The following is an 18,118-nucleotide window of genomic DNA, read 5'->3' as shown; positions in this document are numbered from 1 at the left end:
TCTTGTCTGATAGGGACATGCAGGTATGCCTCCTTGAGGTCCAACGTTACCAGCCAAGACTCCTTGCCCAACATGGGAAGAAGCTGCTGTAATGTGAGCATCTTGAATTTTGGTACCTCTAAGTACGTGTTCAGGATAGATAGGTCTAAGATGGGTCTCCAGTCTTTGTCCTTCCTTGGTATCAGAAATAGTCTTGAATAAAAACCTTGATCTTGTTCTTTTGTAGGTACCTTAGCACGCTCATGGAACTCCCTTCCTCCCTCTATTCGTACTATCACAAGCCTCCCATCCTTCAAAAAATCACTCCACTCTTATCTATCTTCCTCATGGCAATGCTCCTGCTCTCACCCTTCATAACCTATTATTTCATCTTGTAACTCTTTCAGCTCTGACTACTCTGACTATACGAACACCAGGCAGCATATTTTTGTTTTTTTAATTTGGTGCAACTCTTATTGCCTTGTTTCAGCTGTTTTCTGCACGATTTATTACGTACATTGTACTGTTTTACCCCAGCAAATGTATATGTATTTCCCCTGTACTTGTTACTTTTCTCATGTTGAACCCCATGTAATGTCTATGTATATCCTCATTCTCTGTTAAATATGTATGTGGAGCTTTTCTCCCCAGGACTCCATTGAAAACGTGTTCTTGAGCCCAATGGACTATCCTGGTTAAACAAATGCAAATAAATAAATAAAATAATAAATTGCTTTCATATCCATGAGAGCGGAAATTTGTTTTTGTGCCTCTGCCCATTGATTTTGTGGCAGGTTTGGCATGCCTTTCATTTTTGGAAGGGTATGAAAGTGGAATCTGTAGCCTCTGTTTAGGATGTCCAGAATCCATTTGTCCTGTGTAATAATGTGCCAATTGTCTGAAAATAAGGCCAGTTTCCCGCCCAAAGGTGCTGCCATTTAATGTTTGTTTGGCAGGCGTAGGGGGAAGTCATTGAGCTTGCTTCCTGAATGGTTGAGGCCTTTCTTCTCCACCTCTTGGAGTTGTTGTTTGCCATTGTCTAGGTCTGTAAGAACCTTGGGGTTGTCCTCTGCCCCTGGGGCGTCTGTACCTACCCCTTTGGGGTCTGTCAGTGGTTGGAAAGGACCAGTTTTTTGATGGCCAGCTTCTGCTGAAGTGAGGAGGTTGTACCTGCAAGAAATCTTTAACTGTTTGCATAGATTTTGCCTTTTCTTCCATTTTCTTTAAAACCTCCTCTGCTTTGACACCAAATAATACATCCTTTTGCAATGGTGCATCCAATAACTTTGCTTTTATATGATCTGGTAAGGTTTGCTCTTTTAGCCAAGCATGTCTACATATCACAGAGCCAGTGACAGCTGCTCTACATGAGGCCTCCAATTAATCAAAACCACACTGTAAAGTATGTTTTCCCACTTGTTCTGCTCCATGCAATAAATTCTGCATCTCTTTTAAATCTGGTTGATCTGTTTGTGTCATCTTAAGTTTCAATTGGGAGATCAAAAACTGCTGGTATTTTAGCATGTGAAATTGGCAGTTTAATGCCCTCATGGCTAAAGTGGCAGAAGTATACACCTTCTTCCCCCATCTTTCTAATGCTCTGGAATCTCTTTCAGAAGGTAAAGGATTTTTTGCAGTAGAGGCCTTAATCCCCTTAGGACCCTGTGAAATGGTTTCCGGGTCAGCAGCAGGGCTTTTATATAAAAACTGGTGGGTATCAGGGACCCGGTAGTATCTGTCTGGTTTAACTGGGGCAGGAGGCAAGGAGTCTGGATTCAGACTGGCGTCTGCAAAAACATCATCCAAAATATCTAAAACCGGAGGAATAGCAAGGGGCCTGTGCTGAGGAAGAAGGAGAAACTCCCGGAGCTTTCTGTTAGAATCTGAGTAATCCTGTCCTTCCCAGTGGAAGTGTTCCCTCAAGGTATGCAAGGTTTCCCCGAAAGAATAGTCCTCTGGGGGGGAAACCGAGGGAATTGATTCCTCTGCATCAGAGTCTTCATAGAGAGAATAGGAGTAATCCTGGTCCTCAGAAAAACCTGAGGTAATGGAAGCTTGATCTGAGGGAGGGTAGTCATCCTCCAACCAGAGTCTTTTTTCTAAGGGGGGCTGAGAACCCCTGATAAGAGTAATTAAATCCTCAGCCATCTTGAGCATCTGCTTTTTAGGCATGGGTTGCTGAGAGGGGGTCTGAGGACCCTGTTTCCTAATTTTCATAGGGGCTTTAGCTTTTGAGTAAGATTTAATGGTAATAGAAGTGGGCTTGAAAACGCCTTCAGAAACTGAAGGTCTAGCTAAATTTTCTGGTTCCCCACCAAGAGTGGCGTCGGTGTCTAGAGAGGTAATCGGCTCCGGAGGGCCTGCAACTTCAGATTGAGAGGTCGCTGGTAAAATAGATTCAGCGGTAGTCAGGGGCTGCAAAGGTGCCTCACTGAGAACCGGAGATCCGGCGGCAGGCCTAAGCGTGGTCTCGGTATCCAGTTTGGGCCTCGGATGCCTATCTTTATCTTTGCGTTTTTTCATTAAGCCTGGTGTCGGAATATCCGACGACATGCTGTAGTTAAATTTTTTGCCAAAATAATGAAGGGTGAACTCCGCCCGACGATTTATAGTGCGTTTATTGAACCTAGCACAAAAGCGGCAGCCCGAGACGTCGTGGTCTGGGCCTAGGCAAGGAATACAGTATGAGTGGAAATCTTTATGCGGTATTTGCTTCCCACAAGAAATGCAATTATTAACTTTGTCTGACATCGGTCTGAGGCAAGAAAAGTTTCCCCAACGGGGTACTTAGCTTTAGGGAAGACTTCGGCTGAAATCCTTTTCGGAAATCTCAGGAGCTAGCCGACCGGCACTTGCAAACTGCTTCTGCTTCGGGCACCGTGCGGCAAGAAAGACTGAAGAAAATGGTGTTGGCTGCCTCTTTTATACCCCTGCCGCTCTGATGTCAGGGAAGAAGCGACAACCGACGCCGGACCAAGACTTTGGAATTCGGCCGACCGAGGACCTGCCTGACAGCAGGATAACCCTAGTGTAATGACTGCAGCAGTATGGCACGATGAACATCTGGTCAAACAGTATGAATCTGTAGAACTACTCCATATCTAACTACTGGGAAAGTATCATACCACATCATTGCAAGCTACAGATCCCCCACCATGAACCAGGATAAGCACACAATCCACCTCAGTTTACTGGAATCCCTCACCATACAGCTCAACACCTTAGTCACAGGAGATTTCAACTACTCTCCCATAAACTGGGGACATACACGAGCAAAAACACGCTCGCCCAGAGGTTCCTGGACTTTGATAACACAAATGCTCTGGAACAGATAGTCTGTACCCCCACTAGGGGCTTTAATGTTCTGGACATAGTACTCACCAACGTGGGGGGAGGTCACTGTACTTCCCCATGCGTATTGCCCTCCATGGTTAGGTCAGACCACAAATCAGTCTCCTGGAGCTATTACTGGAACTCACACCCTTAAAGGAACAAAAATTATAAAAAACTACCAAAGCTAACTACAGCCTACTATGTGATGGTATAAAAAGCTTCATACCACCCACAATTGCAGACGTCGATAATCACTACGCAGAAGTGTATGCCAGTGCCCTGTACAAACACTTAAGTGACCGCATAAACTCTGCTGTACCTGACTGGATCAAAAACAGGTAAAAACGAAGGTAAACTGTAAAATCAAGACACCATGGTGGACTATGTAAACAGATTATACAACAAAAAGAAGAAGCTGTTGCCCAAAGCAAGAGGGATATCACTCTGCAGAGAAAGAGTTCCCTCCTAAGTCTAAATAAGAAAATCAGAAATCTTATAAAGTAGTCTAAAGCAAATTATCAAACTAAAACAGCATCCCTAGCCAGGGATAATCATAAGGCATTCTTTAACTACATCTGAAGTCTAAAAGGGAATGCTCAGCTATGTGGCGAACTAGTTATAGATGGGCTCTTCTCATACTACACCAGAAGATGTCACCAACCTGCTAGATGACAGATTCAGAGCAAACTTCACTCACCTATCCTCACCTACCATATTCCCAAAGCATACCAGACACCAGCCCTCTGCCTATTATCTCTAGAGAATAGGTCATTTCTGCACTCGCCAAGGTCAAAAACATGGCCTCAATGGGAACAAATAATATCCCAGGTTGTTTACTAAACAATCTAAAACAAGACCAAGCAGACCCACTTGATGTTCTCTTTAATCATAGCATGAGAACTGGCTATGTTCCTGCAGAATAGAGAACAGCAACAGTAATCTTCTGCACAAAAGGGGGGGGGCATCAACTGATCCTGGGAACTATAGATCCACAAGTCCAACTAGCCTCATTTGCAATGCCGTGGAAAGAATTGTCATGAACCTTAACAACAAGGATATAGGTGACCTCCAAAACCTGGACTCAACCCAGTTTGGCTTTGTTAAGGGTAGATCGTGCTTATTAAACCTGGTGGACTTCTTTGAGAATGTCACCAAAGCTGTTGACGAAGGTAAGAAAATGCAGACAGCCTATCTCAACCTTGCCAAGGTTAGCAACACAATTCCCCACTCTGGCATCATTGAGAAACTCTCCCAGATAGGGATTAACCCTTACATTACTAGATGGGTAGCCAACTAGTTCACCAACAGAACACACACTATCAAAATTGGTGACTCCACCTCCTCCAAAAGACTTGTCACCAGTGGAGTCCCACAGGGGTCTGTGCTGGTCCCCTTACTATTTGGCATCTATTTCTCAGAATTCCAAGCCAAAGTAGACAGACTTTGGCTCACCAAGTTCACTGATGACAGAAAACTGGGAGCAATCACAGAGTCCCCCAAAGATGTCAACCTAGTACAACAATGGCTAACACAAACAAATGATGAGTGCCAAAGCCGTGGTCTAAAACTAAATGCAAAAAATGCATTATTATTCCCTTTGGCAAAATGGAATTCCCTACAAATTACAATACTGACTGACCCCCCCCCCCCCCCGAGTTCCAACCTAGTGGTACAAGACTTGGGAACACAGACTGACAACAATCTGAACTTTGACCACCAAGTTTCCACAGTTGTAAGGAAAGCCTTCTAAGCAGTGCACCTCATAAGCAAAGGCATAGCATCCAGGTCAAGGGATGTTATAACTTCACTGTACTTGACCCTCATCAGACCACTAATACAGTATAATGAACCCTTTTGAATGTACCTCAATAGACACCTGCAGCAGCTGGAGAGACCTCAAGAGGTTTCTCACTAAGAAAATACAGGGACCTCAAAACATGACCTACACGGACAGGCTGAAAGCCTTGTCGCTTTACTCTATCTTATAGGCTGCTGACAGGTGACTCGTGCTTGGCCTATAGGTCAATTCCCAACCCTGCTTTAATGGAAATGCTAGACATATGCTAGACATATGCAAGTCAAATGGCACAAGAGTCACTCACTCTAGACATCTCAACGTAGCTTGTGACGTTAACAGAACATGCTGGAGAGAGTGACCTATCTCTCAGATTGCCGCTTCTCTGGAATAGGCTTCCTATTCAAGTAAAATACAGCTCCTCACTGACCAACCTTGATAATTGGATGGGAGACCATAAATTCATCCCTGGAGTGGCACCCATGTCCCTCATGGACAGGGTAGCCAGTGTTGATCACAGACCTGGCTATGATCGTATGTTCATAAATTTGTTCTGTGAACTACCCAGAAAGAACAAATGGGGATATAGGGGATTAACATGGCTGGGCTTATAAAGGCTCTAGGGCCAATAGCCTAGTAACCTCCTGTGAACCTACAAACCTATAAATGTGAACTACACTACAAGACTATGGGGCCATTATTTTTTTTTTTTTGAAAAGCTAGTCACTCAGTCCCACACCTCTCCATATCTTGGATAAAAGATCACCTCTGCAGTAGATGGGCTGAACACAATCTCTATCCTGAATTTAAAATCTCATTTTTATCATTATCAGGGAGGTTCTGAGAATGAAGCTATGCAATTCATCTTAAACAGTACCAATGGCCACAGTCCAAGAAGAAGAGCCAATACTAGTACAACCCACTGCAAACAATAGATAGTGACATATGGCATAGCTGAAACTAAGTTATTTAAAATTATTTAAAACAGATTTTCTTTCAGAAGAAAAAAAAAAGCAGATAGCACATTTCTCCATTCCTCATATGTTCACAATTTGTAAGAACAAACTTTAATATAACAGCATGACAATTCAAATTTCTGAAAATCAAAGTTGCAGAAGAATACCACTTTCCCATACGCATCAATAATTTTCCAATCTTTGTTAGAAAGAGTAGGATTGGAATTAACTAAGTGCTTAGCAGCAATGGAAACAACTAAGGTTATAGCTGCTGGGTCAGGATCAGGAATAATGTATACAAATGTAAAAGACTGAGGAACTTTATACATCCTATCTGCCTTTTTGGTGGCAGCTGGCTTACTATAAAGAAAATTGTAGGCAGCAACATGCACATCCATTAACGCAAACAGAACAGAAGGAATGGGTACCATCTGAATCAATAAGTTATTCAGGTAAACACCAAAAAACAAGTAACCGAAATCAGGAACCAGTGATCGAGGCAAAAGAAATACAAGCTGATTAGCGCACCACACTTTATTCAACGCTTTCGTCAAGAGACTTCATCAGAATACAAAATCCACTTGTAAAAACAAGGAATTAAATAGCCAAACCAAGCAAATAATTAACACAAATTGCTCAATAAAAAATCATTTAAAAAGACAAACCTTAAAAAACATAAGAAAAAATGTGTATAAAACACAAAAAAGATTGATATCTTAATCAAAATAAGTAATAAAATCCAAATGTTTGTTTAAATTTAATTTTCTGTATTTTAAGAACCATTTGATGTTGATAGCCTCGTTTAAACCAGACTTCCTGTCATCACTAAGTTTGATCTGCCAAATGGTCTCTTTTTGTTCGAGATAGTTTTTAAAATCCCCACCCCCTCAGATCCATTTGACCAACTTCTAAAATAGAAAAAAGAAATTTCTTAAACTTCACACATTCCAAAGAATGTCTATATAAGGCATTTTTGGAATCCTTAACCTTAATGCTGTAAAGATGTTCCCTCATACATTCTTTCAAAGTGCGAGTGGTCATACCAACGTAAAACGCCAGACAACCACTGCACAAACTAATGTACACTACCCCCCTTGTTAAACAGTTGACAAAACCCGGGACCTCAAATGTCATGTTCAAACGTTCTAACATAATGTAAGGCCCTTCAGAAATGTACCTACAAAAATTGCATTGTTCACATTTGAACATACCTTTTCTGTGTGTTAAATATCAGTTAACATTGTTACCCAAATTAACATTTTCTAGTAACCTTTTAAAATTAAAATGATTCCTGAAAACAAATTTAGGTCGGTCCCCCAGTATCTTAAATAAATCTGAGTTACCTTTTAAAATACACCAATTTTTTTCCAGTAAATTCTTAATGCCAAAACAATCAACAGTCATGTCAAGTGAACAAACAGCACCAAAAAAAACACTATTAAAGATGTTTTTATCACCGGTTTCCCTAATGTTAATTAAAGGTGCCCTCAATAGTGCTGAGTAAAACAAGTCTCGTTTGTTAAGAATATCTGAACTCAAACTGTTCAAAAAAATGTCGTCGTATCCCCTGTTGACAAACATTGTTGAAATAAGTTCAAATTATTTTAATAAATCACTGTCCTTCATAGTCATATGACAAGCTCTAATGTATTGTCCCTTAGGGATATTTTTCTTAACATGTTTGGGGTGGTTACTACTGTAATGCAAGTAACCATTAGTAAATGTTTTTTTTCTGAAAAATCCTACTCTGAAACCTGTTTTCCATGTTGTCCCACCAGAGTGTAACATCCAAAAAGTTAACCAAATGGTCTCCTTCACTAAGTACAAATTTTTAAAATTCAGAGGACTTGTTAACATCTATCAAAAATGAATCCACCACATCTGGTGCACCCTGGATGATGAAAAAAAGGTCATCAACAAACCTAGAGTAAAAAAGTATTTTACAATGTTTCCCAGTTTCAGCCAAAACATTAGCTTCCCACCAAGCCATGACTGTATTGGCATAAGCAGGAGTAGCTGCTGACCCCGTGGCAACCCCTCTTTTTTGCTTGTAATGTGTGTCATTAAAAAGAAAAAAAATTGTTGTTTAAGATAATATCTACCAAACTACATACTAAAGAGATAGTTCCTGCTTTCATTTTAGAATGTATAGTTAAAAAACTACGGACTGCCTCAACTCCCTCTTCATGGGGGATACAAGTAAACAAAGACACAACATTAATAGAAAACATTACATGCTCAACCGAGTTTAAATCAACTAATTCAGAAAATATTCTAAGTTTGTTTAAAAAGTCCCAAGAATCTTTTAAATAGGACTAACAATTCTGTACTAAGGGACTTAAAAGAGCATCAACAACTAAAGCAATTCCTTCTGTTATGGAATGTGGTGAAGAAACAATGGGTCTAAAAGGGGGGTTTAACCAAATCCTTATGAATTTTTGGGATGCCAAATAACACCCCAACTCTAGGTTTTTCAACAACACAAAAATCATACATTTTAAAATCCATATCCAGGTAGGGAAAATCTAAATTCCCAGAGTCCAGCAGAAAGCCACCACTGGGATTAGACACTTTGCAGACTCTTGAAGCTGTAGAACGACCAAAGAACAAAGTGGTAAACTGAAAATGTGATAAGCCAGAGAAGAACTTGAGGAACGTCCTGCAAGAAGGACAAATGGGATCTGAAGATAGGAATCCTTGAGATCTAGGAAAGGCCTGAGGCAGAATGAAAGGCAAGAGGGTATGAAGAGATAGCATTTTGAAAGTAGGTATTTATCTGGAATAGATCCAGGATGGGCTTCCATTGTCATTCCTTCTTTGGTACAAGAACGATTCTTAAATAAAACCTTTTCCTATGAAGGACAAAAGTATTTTTTCTATGGTGCCCTGTGCTAGTAAGTCCTGAAGAATGGAACCATGCAAAGGAAGCTGCTTGAGCGGTGGAAGAAGTCCAGTTATAGAAGAGATACCTTCTCATGACATAGTATAGTCTTCTTTGATAACAGTCAGGACCCATTTGTCCATAATTACTTAGTTACCGCTTCCCAGAAGGGGGTGGGGGGAATGGGTCTTTTGGAAAAGGAGTAGAAGGACAGAGGGGAGAAGTGGAAGATAGTCACAGAATTTTGCTTCCAAAAGGAGGTCTCCCTGAATAGGATTCTCTCTGTGGTTTGTCAGAAAGTCTTTTCTTTGCAGTTTTTCTTTGTTTGGGAGAGAGTCTAGGGTCCCCATTAGCAAAGGAAGTAGATCTAGCTGGGTAATTCCTGTGTTATCTTGGGACTCTAAATAAATAAATCTGCCTGCAGTCTTTCACAGTCGTGCCTTGTTACTGTAGCTTTGAAAAGACTGGCAGCCTATGGTCCAAAACAACAGTTTCTTGTCCAAAGGGGAATCTAAGTTTTTAGATTTGAAGTCCTCAAGAATGGGCTGACCCCATAGCCATGCATACTGTCTGATCACTGAGCCTGTAGCAGCAGCTCTGGATGTAGTACCCACCACATCACAGCTGCATTTAATGCGGTGTCTGGCTATTTGTGTAGCCTAGGATGGAAGGGTCTGCATTTGCTGTTTAGAATCTGCTAACTAAGAGTCTGTCATGACCTTATGCACAGACTGTAGCACAGACAGTAGCTATTCAGTCGTCTGTGTCTGACAGTTAACAGCTTTGAAAGCTAAAGCAGAAGAGGTGTAGACTTTCTTACCCCACCTATCCATGGCCCTGCTGTCTTTGTTTGATGGGAAGGTACAAGAAGAGAGAAGGAGCCTTGATACCTCATCATCTGAGGCAAGACAGACTGCAGCAGGATCAACCACAGGAATTTTATACCGGTATTTTAACTCATCGGGAAACTTTTGTCTGGTCTTTTAGGAGCTGAGAATCAGGTGTTGAAGTAGACTGAAAGTTGTCCTGATGTGCCTCGAGTACTGGAGGACTGGTGAATGGTCCTGTGTGCCCATCTCCAGAAGGCTGTAGTACATCATTTGCATCAAAAGAGATATGTTTTGACTGCCAAAGTGCCTCATCATGTGCTGAACTATTTCTCAAAAGGAGGCCTCTTCCAAGGAAGAATCAGGAGAGAAGAAGTCCCTTTCATCTGACGAGCGCTGTTGTAGAGAGTGCAGATATGAAGAGTAATCAAGTGAATGATCACAGTCTGGTTCTGGACACCTCTCAAAGGAGGAAGAGTCTAAATAATACTTTGTGGAATGGTTTGAGGTAGTTGGGTCACAAAAGCTTTAAATAAGCCTTAAGAGAAGTCAATTATTTTTCTTCAGAAACTGTAGGGGACATCACATGCTTAGTTTTCTGTTTTTTTTCTTTTTGGGGGTGACGTCCACCTGTACAAGTCTCAGGCATTCAGAGGCTTGTCAAATTTCAATAAGCGTACCAAGGATCTGTGGGGATTCTATGCAGGCCCTCTGGAATAATAAGGTGTGGTTCATCTGAGGTCTCTGAGTCCACAAGGCCTCATTGGCCATACTGGCCTGTGGCGGGATTTCAGTAGAGGACACATCAGATGTAATCGGATGTACTGCAGGTTCGTCCACATCAGTTGGTACAGCTTGAGTCAGAGCTGTTGGACTTCAAACCGTGTCGGGGTCTCCTGAATTTTTTCTTGGGGCGGCAATGTAGGACGCAGGGGAATCCACCATCTTGGACTGAGCTAAGGGTTTCAATCACTGAGTTTAAAGGAAGGTATTAATGTAGAAAGTCTCGATCTGAGGGATTTAGGAACAAATGACTGACAAACAAATGACTGACAGATGGAGCAGGGTCTGTAGTTGTGCTCCAGGGCCTAGGCAAAAAAGGCGCTTAGTGTGCAAGTCCTTGTGCAGAATCTGCCTACCACACTCCTACTTACCCATCCTAGCTAACATTTGAAAATTTAAAACACAGTCTAAGAAGTAAGAAAGGAAGCCTAACTAAGAGGGCACTTATTTAACAAGAAATAAGCAAAGCAATGCTGCCAACAACCAAAGTGGATCAGTCCAAAGGATGCGCGATCTGCACTCAGGCTGGTGGAGAAACAGTCTGAGAAATTTGTGTGTATGCCCACCTTTATTCCCCAGTGCACATGAGCTGAAGTCATGCAATGCATGTATACCTTCGGGAAGGTAAAGCTTTAGTACCCTGGCCGGATGTCAGAGGATGAAAACCCATCTGTTATGAATACTGCAACAGTGATTTCAGTCACGACATACATATAGAAAAAAAGCACAATAATAATATGGCTGTCAGGAAGTAGAATCAACAAGTGAGAAAAGGCAGTTGCTAACAACTTCATAGCAAACGTTTATGAAACTTAACTTTCAGCTCCTCAGAGTGTACATTTGTAATCAAACTATGAATGCCTATTCATATCCTTGGATATAATTAATTATATTTTCCAGAACCTACCATTTCTTGAGATGCATAATTATGATCTTTGCTATCGACTGAATAATATGAATAGTCATATGTAAAAGTCTTGGTTCGTTCTCTTGCAGAATCACCAGATATACCTTCTGGAATCTGCAACAAGAAAAGCAGACAAAATGTTGGCATGCTGTATGCTAATGTGCAACACAATATATGTAATAATTTTCATGTAATATCTTAGCTCTTGTCACGAAGGTCTCTACAGTAGCATAAAAAATAAAAGCAACACAGCATGACAGTTTGCTTTGTTTACTAACTACTGCTATACCCTCTCAAATGAAATGGAAAGATACAATACCAGTCTTTTAATTAGGTTACATTGTACAGGCATTTAGCTGCCTATACAATAAATGACACAGCTTGTTAATTATTAAAGAAAAAAGTTAACTACTTCAAATGATTTAACTTTCCCATAAGCCAGGGCAAAGTTTTAAAGCACTTCACAAAACACATTAAACTGACTTCTTTTGCACAGCCATACAGCAGATATTACAACAATAACCACACATACACACTTATGTACATACACACATAGAATTATATATATATATATATATATATATATATATATATATATATATGTGTGTGTGTGTGTGTGTGTTATACATGGGAACTCAATATCATCAAACCCCCCTTTGGTCAACATCTGTTTTGTACAGTTTGGCATAATTATTAAGGTCTTTGCCTCATAGAAACTAGGTACAGGGTTTGATTCTGACATTAAGTTATTGACTAGACTTGAAAGTTAGCCTAGTATTCACCTACGAACCTATGTTTAATCAACAAAATTTAGTTGACTACTCAGATGGTCAACAGGTGTGCAAGTTCGCAATCTAAATAAACTCGAGACCTGCTACAACAAAATCACCAAATTCGCCACCGGGGCATCAAACCACAGTCACCACTATCTCTCTCACTTACTGAACTAGGCTGGCTAGAACTCCCTCAACTCCTTCAATGGTATCAACTCGCACTCACCCACAAACTGGTTAACCATCCTCTAAAGGTCCCATCCCTCCAGTATCTACTCTAACCCTATCTCACCACCAGACCACTATGATCCAGCAACAAAAATCAATTACAGGCTACTAGAGTCAATAACACTGCTGGAGAAGCACTATTCTCCAGTGCTATAGCCAAATTATGGAACCCAACCCCCCACAATAACCTCTCTACCATCATGCACCCACTTCAAAGCTTTACTTAAAGCGCACCTAAAAACATGCTGGCTATGCCCTTGTAACTCTCCCCTCTAACTTCTCCCACTCCATCTACCCTCTACCTCTCTTCCACCCCACAAACTACCTTTGATTACAGCAAGCTCTGATACTTCCATGCCTATCTACTTATTATATGGCAGTAACGTCTTATTTTAACAATTGTTAATATCTGCTATGCCTTCATGGATAGAACAGATGCTAGTTATCTACTGAATGTACTATGTTCTTCATCTGTAACTACGTTTGTAATATTTTAAGTGCTAGGATTCTTCATCTGTAACTATGTCTGTAATATTTAAATTTGTGGAGCTTTTCTCTCCGGGCCTCCGCTGAAAATGGACCTGTGTCCAGTCGGACATTCCCGGTCAACAAATGTAAATAAATAAATAAAATGTCCTTTCCCCAATATTGTGCATTCCTGGAATTAGTATATACAATTGACAGGGTTGCAGGGGTGCTTGCCTCTCTGAAAAAAAACAAACTATGTGTTGAGCTATTTTTTAAAATTTTTGTTTTGCATGCTCTGAGATTTTTGCTCTGAACATCCATGGTAGCATATTAATGTTTGCAAATTTCACTTTTTGTAATTGACACTGTGGATGCCAATATTTGGGTAATTTCCTCTTTATTAGTAGACCCACAAAAATATATATAAATACCGATATAAATATAAGCATATATATACATAAACATATAACATATATATATATATATATATATGTGTGTGTGTGTGTATAGAGCAAGAGAGACATATGCAAACATATACATTTTCACATACACACACTCACAAACGCACAAGACATGCAAGTAACACTGCCTAATCAGCGTGTTAGTCATCTGTGCATCAAATCTGTTTTACCACACAGGAGAACATTATTGCAGGCCACCCACACCTCAGTCACAAAATGTTTCTTCATCAAAGACTTCAAAAGCCACAAAATCGCCATCATCCAGAAAAAATCATTTAGCAGGACAACACAATAGTACAGTAATACTCCAAATAATTAAGTAATTAAATTAAACAACTGAATCAATAAAAACAGCACCAACTACCAGAAATACATACAATCACATCAAATACATTACTAGATTAGCATAAAATGATAAATAAAATAAAACAGAATTCAAGACTGTGGCACATATTCATCATACTTTGTAGTACCTAAAGCACTACAAACTCAAAGTTAAGGGCACTACCTGATCAAGACCAGTAAAAGCCATCATAAATGTAAAAAAAAATCACCTCCTGATGAAAGTGACAAACTCCACAGAGAGGAAATTTAGTAGTATAGGAAGAGATAGGAAGTGAATAACATGAAGTAATGTACATCAGTCCTTGCAGCAATAGAAAATAGACCCAGCTACTGTAACCTAGGGGTCAAATTACCCATATGCACACAAACATATAAGAAAGCCTCTGTTTATGCTTCATTTGACCTAAAAGTTGCTTCTAAGTAAAACGCTGCATAAATATGACGGCATATTAAAGCAGTAACAAGCTATTCACACAAAACCCCAATTAATACCTTGCCTGCACATTACTAGTTTACTTGGTACCACCTAGTTGATCCACTGGTACAGGGGACAAGTTAGCATATTTTTACTGTATTTTAAATAGTTATAAAGGTGGCTTTAAAATAAGAATAAAATCTTTCTCTTTGAGATCACATCTGAGAAAATAATTTGGCTAGAAGAGTAATTCTACTAGCCAAATAATTACCCTACTTATCACTAAAATCAATAGTAAATGTAACCCGAGGCAAAAGACCATGCTACTTGTTAACATGGATTCTCACCTATTCCCCTACAAACACAGTAGCAGGGCTTGGGCAGCCAATCCATGACATGCTTTCAAGTAGCTTAAGCTGTAGAATGAAATTTAGAGGTGTGCTGCTCTGTAATCTCTTGAGAGTAAAAATGCCATCTTGGGTGCATTTTGTAGCCGAATACTGCATCATTACCTAAAGTTCTGTAATGAAATCTCACACTGAAACAGAGATATAGTCTGTTAACGACATTCCCCAGTGGCTCCAGTTCACGTGCCTCTACTGCCACAGTTTTTGACATTCTGCATTATACCTGGTTTCTGCTCAATAAATAAAAATCATATTTATTTCTCCTTGAAGATATCTGTCAGACTTTAAATAGTGTGATTATTTTACTTATTGTTGTAGTGATAAGTGTATGTTTCAAGCAATGCAGTGGTGAATATTTCTGTTGCTACTTCCCCTTTTTTGATGTAATTTGCAGGTGATGTAGCAGGCAAATACAAGCTGCTGCTCAGTTCACTATTCACTCCTGCTCCTCATGATGACATCATGTAAGGGAAACCAATCCAATGTAAAATAAACAGGAAAGTGCATAGCATCCCAATACAAGCCTGAGTATAGTGGTGTTTCTGCTCATTGTAAGTATCACAATTGTTCTAAAGTGACAAACATTTCTTACTTTTCATGTAAAAAGTTGAGAAATAAGTAAATCTTTACTTGTGAAGCTAATTTGCCATTACTGCGATATATAGGTTTAAGTACAAGGAAAATGGTTATGTTGTGAATAGTCTGTAATTAGTATTTTGACAGGAAGCACTTGCAGTTGGACGTAATGTCAACTCAATCTAGATAAGCTGTGGACATCTACCATACACCCTTCTCCAACTGGAATAGAACACAATGTGTGCCTGAATGATACTTGTAAATGCTACAAACCTTGCATTTGCTAGCTCTAAATAAAAAGGCTGTATACCACTTGTTTTATAGTTCTTCGTGGAACTCTGAAGAAATTGGACACGTGAAAAAATGCCCCAAGGAATGTCCTGACACACTGACTTGCTATAAGAGAACCTGGGTGGTACTGCTATACGAGATGCTCAATGCAGCAGCAGTAGTTCAAAAGTTACATCTGGTGCTGTACTTTTGACTTGGGTTACTCCCAGTGAAGTGCACTCTGTGCCAACTTTTTCCTATGGTGTCTCATTCACAGAATGTTATAAGAAAATCTGTAAGCCAAACAGAGATGCTAACATTTGTGTGTGCAGTCAAAGACTATACAACATTGGCAAATCATAACATTTGAAAAGCATTCACTTAAGTATGCTACTGCAGAGATTTTATATGTACACTCCTCAAATATATATAAAACATTACACAAAGGAGGCATTTCAAAAGAACTAAAACTACCAGCCCACTGCTATACTTTTGCCACTTTCTAAAACTCTGGAAAGATGTATCCACTTTCAACTTCTTAAACACCTTCTAAACAATAATCCCCTCTGATTGTCACAGCATGGATTCTGACCATATCATGGCACTACTACAGCTGATGATGGCAAAATAGTGTATTCAGTCTTTTTTGGACATGTCTAAAGCATTCGATACAGTTTCCCATCCTAAGTTACTGTCCAATCTGAATAATCTTAATATCAATCCTGATGTTAACTGGTTTCAGAGTTATATATCCAGCCGCCAGCAAGCTGTGAAATGGAAGCAACATCTATCCCCAACTCCTTCCTGTTACACTTTGAGTCCCTCAGGGTTCAATCTTAGGGCCCCTCCTCTTCAGCATATTCATAAATGATCTTAATACTGCCTCCTGTCAAACATCTAATATACTATACACAGAAGATTCAACCCTCATATGTGCAGCATCCACAATAACTCAACTTCTTACAGTCACACAAAAAGCTTTCTTTAATATTGAAACATGGCTAGCAAACTCACAACTCATTCTCAACCCTAATAAAACTACACTTTTGATCTTTCATCCATCTAAACCTACTAACCTCCCAGCTAACTTTTATATCACTGCCAGTAATAATACTAGGATTTTCCCAGATTCCCAAACAACACTATTGACAACAGACTAAAATTTGACATACATATTTCTAACACAATCAAAAAAGGTTCACAAGAAAATGGGAACAATGTATAGAAACAAAAAATTCTTAACAGGCACTGCAAGAATAACCATAGCTAGAACACACCTTCTGTCCTCACTCTACTATGCATCCTCCATACTTACCAACCTCAAAACGTCAGAACTAAGTAAATTACAATCATGTTACAGTAAGATTGCCAAATTTGCAACAAATTCCACACATTCAATCCATCACTGTCAATGCCTCAAAAATCTTTCTTGGTTGGAACTATCTGATGCTATGAACTATAACCAATTAATGACTCACAAAAATAATGCACAATCCTGACAACGTACCTTCCCTAAGAAATCTTCTACAACCCTATTCTAACATTCGTAATCTTAGATCATCTAACAAAGACTTACTCTAAGCAACCAAAGTACCAAATACAGCAGGCAACTCTCTTTACTCTAACTTTGTTGCCAAAAATTGGAATACCCTTCCACATAGTATTAGATCCATAATTAATCTTAATCATTTCAAAATATCTATCAAAAGACACTTATTTGAATCTTGACTTTGCACATGTAACACTCCAGGTTAATTATTAACTTAGCACTACTTATACAATTTGGCTGTACATACCAACTCTGTTAACATATCCCTTCTAACAACACTACTTCTCTATAAGTAGTTACATTCCTAGCTGCAACTCTCACCATGGAAGTATTACTAACTATGGACTACTTTGCCCAAGTGATTCTCCCTACTTAATTTCCTAACAAATGTTATGTTCCTCCACATATACAAGTTCAACCATATATTTGTATATATTCAAGTGTTTAAAGTCTTGTTCTATATTATATTATGTACACATTTTGTTTTTAAATTTTTAGCCTGTAAATGTGTTAACACTCATTTTTTTTGTCTGTCATTTCTATTACTTGATGTGATGACTTTGTATGTAAGCTTAAACTGGAGCTTTCTCCCCGGGTCTCCGCTGAAAATGGGCACTGTAAGTCGGACCATCCCAGTAAACAAATGTAAAATAAATAAATATGGGTGACCCAAAATACTGGGCCTTCAGTCTGGGAAAACAGACACAGTGAACCCACTATTTATGCCAATTTCCATTCTTCCCACTCTAGAAAACTCTAGTAAGAAACTCATCTACTCAACTAACAAATCAGGAGCAAATACAATCTTCTTTCTCACAAACATAGCTTTTTGTCAGGACACAGTACAAAAGAAGCACTGGAGTCTCACATGTGAGGCATGAACAAAGGCCACCTGACAGGTACCATTTTTAATGGCCTCTCCAAAACATTTGATTTAGTGGATCATAGAATTCTCTTAAATGGGCGTGCCTTCATTGAAGGTTGAACGCCGAACTGGCACCTCGGCGTTCATCAAAATATACTGCCAATCATTAGCGGACCAGAGTTCCATTGTGGCGACCCCTAACCGGGAAAAGCCGAAAGGCAACAACATAGAATTCTCTTAAACCCCCACTTGAAGTATGAGTTAGCTCAGATACCATTCCATGGTTCCAGAACAATTTTT

At 39.6% G+C, this 18,118-nt stretch overlaps 1 protein-coding gene across 1 annotated transcript in view; it reads right to left on the bottom strand.

Moving 5' to 3' along the window:
• KIF16B (kinesin family member 16B) overlaps window positions 1–18,118 on the bottom strand; it is a 3,706,250-nt gene that overhangs the window by 3,146,779 nt on the left and 541,353 nt on the right. The window contains exon 3 of the mRNA XM_044056090.1: window positions 11,462–11,575. Coding sequence (XP_043912025.1) covers window positions 11,462–11,575 — 114 coding nt within the window. The remainder of the gene's footprint in view (window positions 1–11,461; window positions 11,576–18,118) is intronic.

The sequence above is a fragment of the Protopterus annectens genome, chromosome 1.part2, assembly GCF_019279795.1.
Source record: "Protopterus annectens isolate FY-2018-M chromosome 1.part2, PAN1.0, whole genome shotgun sequence".
NCBI lineage: Eukaryota > Metazoa > Chordata > Ceratodontiformes > Protopteridae > Protopterus > Protopterus annectens.
Note: the sequence above shows the minus strand (reverse complement) of the source record. Positions and strands in the feature narration are given on the sequence as shown.